At 28.6% G+C, this 10,441-nt stretch overlaps 2 protein-coding genes across 2 annotated transcripts; one reads left to right on the top strand and one right to left on the bottom strand.

Moving 5' to 3' along the window:
• The first annotated feature begins 266 nt into the window (after window positions 1–266).
• LOC103497145 (uncharacterized) lies at window positions 267–2,454 on the top strand. The gene is made up of 8 exons (XM_008459240.3): window positions 267–421; window positions 514–579; window positions 661–758; window positions 853–890; window positions 1,363–1,450; window positions 1,540–1,815; window positions 1,912–1,977; window positions 2,241–2,454. Exons 1-8 carry the CDS (start codon window positions 349–351, stop codon window positions 2,397–2,399), a joined length of 864 nt encoding a protein of 287 aa, XP_008457462.2. The 5' UTR covers window positions 267–348; the 3' UTR covers window positions 2,400–2,454.
• A 2,666-nt stretch (window positions 2,455–5,120) lies between these two features.
• LOC103497141 (small polypeptide DEVIL 13-like) lies at window positions 5,121–5,948 on the bottom strand. Its single transcript, XM_051080404.1, has one exon. It carries the CDS (start codon window positions 5,729–5,731, stop codon window positions 5,411–5,413), a length of 321 nt encoding a protein of 106 aa, XP_050936361.1. The 5' UTR covers window positions 5,732–5,948; the 3' UTR covers window positions 5,121–5,410.
• Window positions 5,949–10,441: the final 4,493 nt, after the last annotated feature.

Below are 10,441 nucleotides of genomic sequence, written 5' to 3'. Positions count from 1 at the left end.
CAAGTCAAAAAAGCAAATCTTTGCCCCTTTTTTCAAGCTCTTCTTTTTAATTCTTCATTATAATTCAACAATTCTCTTCTCTTCTTCTTCTTCTTTTTCTTTTTGTGTTTATTTTACTTTCTAGAATTTTGACTTAACCAAAAGGAACCATTTGTCTTTTTGAATTTTCTTGGTAGATTCTTGTTTTCATACTTTAGAAATCGAAACATTCCCTATTTATATCCCTCCATTTCCTTTCTTTTAACTTATCATTCAAACTTCTTATTTTTCCATAACCCTTTCTTAATTTCTCCTCTTCTCTCGATTCTCTTTTTTCTCTCTAATTTGGTAGTGTTTTTTGAGGGTTTAATGAGGGCAGAAATGGAGTTCAAAAACCAAGAACAGCAACCTCAACCATCAAAATATGAATGCCTTCTTTTTGGTAAACTTATCTAATTATTTTTTGTTAAATTTATCTAAGCTTTTTAATAAAGTCTTCGTCGATTATAATGTGTTGAATTATGAACTTGACAGATGTGGATGACACACTTTACCCTCTAAGTTCTGGCTTGTCTAAACAATGCACCATTAACATTGAAGGTATATACTCTCCAATTTTTTTTATTTGCCTTATGACCTTTTAATTTGAGTGTTCTCATTTCATTTTCTTGTTTATAACAGAGTATATGGTTGAAGAACTTGGGATAGAGAAAGATAGAGTTGTAGAGATGAATCAGTTTTTGTATAGAAATTATGGGACATCCATGGCTGGTCTTAAGGTCAAAATTTGAACTTTAATTTTGTTTTGCAAGTTTTACATAAAACCCAATTGAAATTGGTGTTGAAGTTTCAAACTTTTTGGATTTTGTGTAGGCTATTGGTTATGAGTTTGACAACGATCACTATCACAGGTATGACCATCTTTTTATGTTATTTACGATTTTGATCTTAGAATTTAGAGAATTGTACTATATATATAAACTTTCTAACCTTATGATTACTTCTAATACAATATTTCTCTCTAATAATAAAACCTTTGTCTATCAATGTACATAGCTAGTGAGTTATATAAGTTTTTATGTCGATTTCTCTTTTGTTTCTTTTATTATTATTATTATTTTCTTTGATTGCAATTGATCATTTCATAATACTCTTTCTTTTCCTTCTACAACGTGTTTTGAAGTGAATAAAAAATGACTAAAATCCTTTTTTTGTAAATTTCAAGATGACTTAAAAATAAGTTTAATTATGAGATGATTCTAAAATATGATTATATAAGTCTTTAAAAGGAATTTTCAAGCTGAAAAAGTGATGTAATTAATTAACTATGTACTAAATCACTCACAGGCAAAGTTAACGCCCTTTCTGTGTTGTGTTTTACAGCTTTGTTCATGGAAGGTTACCATATAACAATCTAAAGTGTGATCCAATTCTTAAAAATATCTTACTTAGTTTGCCCATTCGCAAAGTTGTAAGAACTTTTCTTTTCATTAATATATGTGTATTGAGTTTAATATATTATTGATGAAGAATTTTTAACTTTTTGGTTTGGTGAAACAGATCTTCTCGAACGCGGATGAAGTTCATGTTGCCAAAGTTCTAAGTAGGCTTGGTTTGGAGGGTTGTTTTGAAAGGATCATATGCTTTGAAAGTCTTAACTCCTCTGATTTAGATACTTCTTCTGATGATGGCTCTAAATCGGATTCCAAAACCTCGACAAACAGCGATACAGATGACACTCTTCCACCGCTCCCTGTCACTCCAATTATCTGCAAACCTTCTCCACAAGCATTTGAGTTAGCACTCAAGATAGCCAACGTTGACCCTAAGAAAACAGTAAGAAATGTTCTTCTCGTCTTCTCAACGTAAAAGTACAAAACTTAAAAAAGTTTGATGTCATAAAATGATAAGATTTGAATGTTGGATTTGTAGTTGTTCTTTGACGATAGCATCCGCAACATAAAAACGGGAAAATCCAGTGGCCTCCACACAGTGCTGGTGAGTTCTTATATATATACTTCATTTATTGTTGAACAAAACAATGGAACGCTATTACAAAAACTATGAGACATGACTATTTTGCAATATCAAATAACGATTATTGTCTTTAGACTTTTAAAAACGTCAAGTAAGGTAACTTTTTGTAGTAATGGAAAAAGAAAGCAAATGAATAATATATAATAATCGAAAGAGATGAATACATGTAAGAGAGAATTAAGAAATGAAGAAATGGGTTTAAAAGAATGAAATGTATACTGCAGGTTGGATCATGGAATAGAGGGAATGGAGTTGATTATGCATTGGAAAGCATTCATAACATTAGAGAAGCTCTGCCAGAACTATGGGAAGTTGATGAGAAGATGAAGAATCAAAGGCTTTCTTCAAAAATTGCATTGGACACTTCATTTGTTATGGCCTAATTAAATATTCAACTCCTCATTATTATAATTAACATATCTATTTTATTACCCCTAATTAATCATGGAGTTTGGATGTTATATTATATCAATCCACCACATTTGTAATAAACTATTTTAAATATATAAAATTTAAGTTACGAGTGTACTTGTATAATATAGTTGTGTTAATTATTCTTTTGAAAGTTTTTACTTATAACATAATTTGAAAATTAACCATACTAAACGTTAGTGTTTTTGAAATAGTGTTTTATATATTATATGAAATACCTTTTCTCTGAAATATTTCGGGCATTAAAACTTGCTACAAATATGGTTTTACTTTCAATTTCTTAATAATTATTTGTTAATATCACTTGCAAAACAACGTTCTTAGATATAAGATCTCATTTGGGTGTGGTAATTGACCTTAATTACTCATATAATAACAAGATTGTGATTTTGCAACTATGATCATTTTGAAAGAGAAAAAAAAAAGTGTTTCCTAAAGAAACAAAGTGCACCCTATTAAAACATATTTTGACTATTTAGTAACTAAGACAATTTACATAACTTATTATAATAAAAATAAAAGGTAGTAAAATATTTTAACCATTTTTAAAAATTAATAATACTATTGAACATGGATATACAAATAAATGATATTTTCAAATGGAGAAATTTCAAAAATAGAAAAATTGAGAAAATATTTGTTTTAAAAAAATCAATTTTACGTGTTTTAGTAGTCTTTTTTATAGAAGATAAATAGTTTGATTTTCTTTCCTTCCTTTTTTTTTTTTGAAGAAAACCTTTCGAATAGAACAAAATAAATTAAATTTTAAATTCCATCTTCATATAATATATATATTTTGTTTTTATAGGGTTGTACCAAAACATTTACAAATATATATATATATATCAAAATATTAAATTTTATAAATACTTTTGATAGTTTTATAATTGGGGCTCTTGAAAAAAAATTTCAATTATAGTATCATAAATTAGGCTCATAGCACACTATTTCTACATTTGCAAAAATAGCAAAATTGAAACCCTACCCATATTTTAAAAATAGAAATTATGAAGCTACCTTTCAATCATTTCACGTTTTAACTTTTCATCTTCCCCAAAATTTAGTGTAATTACAGATATCAATATATACGGTTGATACTCCAATATATATTGTTGATATACTTGATTTGTTTCACTGATGTACTACTCATACACTTTTTTTTATCTCTAATACTTCACTTATACATATTACTAGTTTGAAAATTTTGATATGTTGTTGATACACTTACTCAACTGTTGATACATTTGCTCAATAGTTGATACACCCAATCAGTTAAATATACTTGATGCACTAAGAATGATTCACTTTATATATCGTTGATACACTTGTTATTGTTTGCTGATACACTTGATAAATTTAATACACTCAATCATTCTTGCTACACTTCATTGATACATATTATTAGTTTGAAGCACTTGATATGTTGTTGATACACTTACTAAATTGTTGATACACTCAATCAATTAAATACACTTGATGCACTAAGCATGATACACTTTTTGTATTGTTGATACAATTGTTATGGTATGTTTACAATCTTAAAAACATGTTGAACATCATTACTACTTATAGGCAATAAATTAAAACTGAAAGTTCAATACTTGACTCAACCTGAACTTCAGTACGTATCAAGTTCACAAAAGAATGAAATGATGATATCACTCCATCAACCAAAACACAATTTGTTTTGTATTCCATGTAGCAAAGTTGCTTATCCCATTGACCACTATGAAAAACAATTACTGCAAGCTTAACCATAACTACAATGAACTACAACATACCACTAATATTAAAAACTGATACAAATTTTAAAAAAAAATAAAACCAAACGTAACTAAATAAAACCTAATTGATCTGCAAAGCCCCTAAGGTAAAAGACATGAGGAACAAATAAAAGAGATGAGGAAGAATAAATCACAGTCTTAATTTCAATAAATAATAAATATGAGTGATTCACATAAGAAGGAAAAGATAATGATCAAATTCTCTTACCAATTTCGGACACCAAAATGCGTACATAAGTACAAGAAAGAATATTAGGACTCTAAAAAAGGGAAAGAAATATGTACATAATTCTTGTTTTTCCTAGATTAAAAATGAGGAGAATATGAGAAGAAGACTAGGAGAAGACGATAAAAAAGAAACAGACGAAGAGGGAGAAATCTAAAAGAATGAAACAGAAGAGAGAAGAGAAGAACGGTGGAAAAGAGGGAGAAGAAGACAAGGAGAAGAGAAGTGGACGAAGAAGAGAAACCGTGAAGAAGATCAGTGAAGAAGAGGAGAAGAAAACAAAGAATGAAAGAGAAACCGAAGAGGAAGAGAAAAGAGTGGATATTAGAATAATGAAAAAATAAAAATAAAAAATATCAACCAAAATAGAAAAGTTCCTGAAAAGATTAGTACTAATATTACTAAATTTGATTTTCATTGCGCCGCGAAATAAGTTTAAAGTTATTTTCTTTTTATTCTTCTTCGATTTGAACAAATCACATCACTGTTTCACAATAAAGATTTTTACCTGCTAAATTTAAATTTTAGTATTACAAAGAAAAAGAAAACCCTAATTCTTCTAAAATCATTAGAAACAAAATGAGAGATTTGGACTAAAAGAACATATTTTTAACATAGAAATTAGATCCAATCAATCTAATTCTTCTAATAGAACCGATTAGAACAATTTAAAAGAAAAATCAACGATGGAAATCTGGCAAGAAATTCAGGAAGAGGAGATCGATCTGACTGCATTTAAAGTTCTTCAACTCATCAATGTAATTACAATTTGAATCTAATTGAATCCAAGAAAACAGAGTTCCCCACCCCTTCTTCTCAATGGGGTTGCACGAAAAATTTACATCAATTTCTCAATAGGATCTCAAGATCCAATTCGAATGAAGAAGGTGAAGAAATCAAATCTCTGAATCGAACGAAAATGGGTTGAACCCTGATCGATTCTTTGTCTTCTTTACGAATCTCCATGTTTATGCCAACACACAAGCATCGCCACGCAGCGTCTCATGATGTAGAATCGAGCCTTCTGTTCCTTTGCCAAGCTGCTGTACTTTCTTCCAATGGAATTAGAAGAGCTTTTCTGTGAATAACTTCGAGGGAGATCGTGGGGGTTCTTGGAATTAGAAGATGGGAAGCTTTTCTGTGAAGAACATCGCAGCAATGGCGATTTGGAGGTTGACCCACTTCTCAGGAATGACGATTTGGCATTTGTGGATGAATGATGGTAACTACTTCCTGAACCTTCCTTCTTTGATAGATTCCATTTCTCGTCCATTTATTGTGAACTCAGATGGGGTTGCAGGCAAGGTGTTTGTGAAAATGCCTGTGAGAGTGATAGTTGGTTTAAGATGTGAGAAAGAGAAGTAGAAAGAGTGGGATTCTAGTGGGACATTATATGTATACTTAAATAACATATGATTGAGATTTGATGATGGGGAATGACCGAGAGTTATGATGCTTCATGCTTGTGTGTGGTAGAGACTGATCAGTCATATTCGTCTACTCAATTAGCCCATTCTGGCCTTTTTATCTGTGGGTCTTTACGTTAAAAAATTATCACAATGGGACTGACAGTTATTTATCCTTAAATGATGTGTATGAGAGAGAACTTACTTCAAATTGAATCTAGGTTGAGATAGTCATATTATAAAGGCCTCCTCATGGACGCAGAGTTTGTGCCCATTTGGGGTTAATATGTGATTTTGATGATATGGGTATGTGTCAAAAATGCTGCTCCTTCTACTTCTCTGTTAAATTTAGGGATTTCTAGCCTTTACTACTGTGAAGATCTATCGTTTTCCTTGCATTGGACTCAGTTTTTTGTGTATTGTGCTGAATGCTGCCTCTGTTGCTGCTGCTCTATTATATATATATATATATTTATGATCTTCTCTTTTCTATGTGTTAGAGAGAGACAAACAGAGGGCATCCATTCAATTTGGGGAAGTGGAAGGGAAAATAATGGAAGCAATGAGAAAGGAGACAATTTGCTAGCTGTTTATGACGTGTAAGGTATGTGTCTCATACTCTCACCTCAAATTCTACAAATAGATCGAATGCTCTTTTTCAAAATAAAAACAACACAAATTCTTTTTTCCTTTAAAATGATGAGTATCTGCAGACTAAGGACTTTAATTTGCTTTTATTTTTCCCCCTCCAGAGGAGGGAAACATGCAATTATTTGCCTATTTTTGTTCTTATTAGAAAAGAAGGGATCTATGACTCAACCTTTTCTTTCCTTCTGTCTTTTTGTTACACTTGCACCATTTTTTTCCCTTCTTCAAGAACTCTTCATAAAAAAATTTCACCCTACAAAGTTCTCTCTTTTTTAGTTTTTTTCAAGAACTCATTGTACTTCACTGTAATCCATATATCCCCAAAATAGCAAGGAGTTCAATAGAATAGACAGAAGAAGAAAAAATGAAACTCCATTCTTAAAGAGATCTAGATAAATAGTTAGAACAATTATCTGGTGAAACCGCCACACTGCTGTTAGTTTTTTACTCTGTTGGATGTAGAAAGAAGTATCTCAACTTTATAGACCATAGTTTAGGAACCATAAATCTATATTTTGGAGGCATTTGGACTTCTAACTTGTCATGGTGGAGTGGACTATCATTATAACTAACACTCAGTTACAATAAAATTATTTAAAAATTCTTTTCAATTATAACAACGTTTACTATTTTATCTCTTTCATTCGTTCATTTGTAACCTAGATTATAATAGTTCAACCAATTATAACGGTAGTCTAGACAAACCAATTATTACGAGATTGTTACATTATGATTAGGTTATATCGATGATGTGTTGAGTGGGTTTGAAGAGAATGAGAGGATTAGGGGAGATATTAATTAGAGTTTGATTGAATGGTCAAAGAAAAGTAGTTGATGAGTCAAAGTAATGATCACATGGTATGTTGTGGTTTTAGAGTTAAAACCCAAAATGCATCTCTCTGTTTTCTTCTCTTCCTATCTATCTTGGGGTAGATTGTTGTTAATTATTATTAATATGCTTGAAATTTATTACATTATTAATTAATCATGTGGGACTGAGAAAGTGGGTATTTTGGGTGTCCCACATGCAATCATGTGAGGTTAATATTTTGGAAAGGATAGAAAAAATTAAGGGGTGGGATTTTATTTTCCCTGCCTTTTTCTTTTGTACCTTCCTTTATATTTTATCCATTTCTTTATTTTCTAGGTTTGATACTGATTTCAATGCTGCCTTTTCAATTTACTTACATCTTTTCTTTTCCCTTTCTTTTAATCAAAAACTTGATTTATAATATCAATGATCTTAATTTTATACAAATACCAATTATTAAAATATTTAAACTTTATGCTTTTTAATATTTATTAAAACTTTTATGATTTTCTTTAATTTAAAAAAGAGTTTTTTTTAATGTATCAAAATAAACAAAGATATTTAAAAAAATATACTAAATTTCATTTTATGATCTTAGATCATGATATTTTGCTATATTTTACAAGTATATTTAGTAGTTTTGTAGTTTGAAATGATTTCTAAAAAAAGAAAAAAAAAATTACCTTCGTTTTAAAAGTTTGCTATTGAATGTTTTTTAAAAAAGCATCACCCGATAAAAGAAAAAATTAACAAAATAAAAGAAATATAAGATAATATATGGAAATATGGACTTTAATCATAATTCAATATTTGATTTTACGAATTTAAATGTATTTTTAAGAATTTCTTATAAAGTACACTTTGATCAAGGTTTAGTTTATAATGGTTAAATTTTAACATAAAGTTTCTTAAGAAATTTGATAAAAATCATTTTGATGAATATTTTAGAAACACAATGTATCAAACTAAACAAAATTTAAAAATACATTGGCTAATTGAACCAAAACTTTGAAGTGCCCAAATAATATAAACTTATTAACTTGAATAAAGCTATCAAAGTTTTTTTTTTTTTTTTATTGAGAACAAGAAGATAATAATTAGAATGATTTTTTAAAAAATAATGATAGTAATAATAATAATAATAATAATAATAATAATAATAATAATAATAATAATAATAATAATAATAATAATAATAAGACAGTGTCAGCAGCTTTTGGGCAAGCCATGATTAATGTATGAATTCTTTCAAAAAGACAGATTTGTAAATCAACATTCTCCCCCTTTTTTATTTTATTTCATTTTGAAGAAGAAGAAGAAGAAGAAGAAAAATACATCTAAAGACCACATAAGAAATATTGATATCATAACATAATAATGTTAATGTAGTAATAGATATCAACTAGAAATTTAGAGATTGTAAATTTGATTCCAAATCATGTAAGAGATATCCAAATCAAATGCAGCCAAGACTCAATTTCTTCTAATTTAAAAATTTGCTTCATCTCTAATTTGAATCTTGTAGCATCACAAAGATGATATGCCTTTCTTTCTTTCTTTTTTTTTTTTTTTTTTTTGCTTCCTTCTTCTTAATGAAATCATATTTATGGGAAAAAGAAAAAAGAAAAAAGAAAAAAGAAGAGATGTGGACTCGTAGCATATTCTGTAGTTCTTAGAAGGTTATTGTGATTGTAACAAGCAAGGGATGCCCAAAATATAAATATATATGATAAGTTGGGAGGCCTTGTGAGTAGCAAGAATATACTCTCATATACAACATAACGAATATGTACATTTCTCTAGTTTAATCCCTATTAAACCAATTGCTATAAACTTTTGAGGTATTAAATTATGGATGGTGATATTAATGAATTTTTTATTTTAAGAAATTATGAAGAGAAAAAAAAAACAGAAAAAAAAAAGAGAGAAGATTATTTAAGAGAAATCTTTAAAAATTTCAAAATATTTAAACTATATACAAAATATAACAAAATTCATCCCTTTCTAGTTTGCTTTTGAGTGAGTTTTTTTTTTTTTTTGCTATATATGTTGCAGAGAGTTCTAACTTTTGAGTTAGTTTTTTTGCTTTTGAGTTAGTTTTTTGAATTGCATGGTGACTTTATTGATTCGGAGGAGTGTAGAAAATAGAAGAAATTCATTTTCTTGTTGAAAGATTATAGAAAACAGTGACTCACTAGAATAGTAAAACTAAACCTTATAATCGTTGATATTTGATAAGCAGAGAGTGATTGCCAATTGCATCCGAAATTTACACCTTATAGTCTTTTTAACTTTTAATTATTGTTGCACTTTTAAATAAAAGTTTCACTTTTAACATTTTTATCCTTACAATTACTGGGTTAACAACAACTGCAGGTCAAATATTAGGTAAAACTAATTACAATTACATCAATTTTTAATTATAATTAGTAAACAGAGTAAATGTAAGCTAAACATTTTCTTTGTATATACATATTTTAATTTAAAATTAAATAAAAATACTTGGTTTAGAGCTAAGGAGGGAATGAAATTGAATGTAACTTATAAAATTGAACTTTTTATCTCTATTATATTAACCTATAAAAGTTGGCCATTTTAGTAGACACTTGTCTATCCACACATCTTATCATCCAACTATTAGTAAATACCAACGTTATTTCGCTGCCCTAAACCCAATTCATACTCAATTATAATATAAAACTTTAAGACAATTATCTTCAAAATCATATCCCTTTCACATTATCAAATGTTGATGTAATTTTATTATTTTGAGAATGTTTTAGGCGAAAATTCTCAATATTTTAAAAATATTGTTAGGCTTTTCACGTTGTCTTAAAAGTTCTTTTTTTATTGAATGACCATGTAATATTAAAGCTTCTATTGAGTTGGTATTTAAGTTTAGTATTAAATTTTAATAGTAAACTTTTTATTGTCAGGCCTTTTAAGTTTAATATTAAATTGTTATTATTGAAAGAAAATTTGAGTTGTTTTAATTAGACGACGATCCTATTTAAGGCTTCCTGTTTCAAATAGATTTTGGATGGAAATAAGATGGTACTTTGATCATTGCTTCTATCTTACTTGAAATGATGGGAAGTTTGGCGTTTTGAAAATATTG

This window comes from Cucumis melo, chromosome 12 (genome assembly GCF_025177605.1).
Source record: "Cucumis melo cultivar AY chromosome 12, USDA_Cmelo_AY_1.0, whole genome shotgun sequence".
Classification (NCBI taxonomy): Eukaryota; Viridiplantae; Streptophyta; class Magnoliopsida; order Cucurbitales; family Cucurbitaceae; genus Cucumis; species Cucumis melo.
This window is presented reverse-complemented; position numbering and strand designations above follow the sequence as displayed.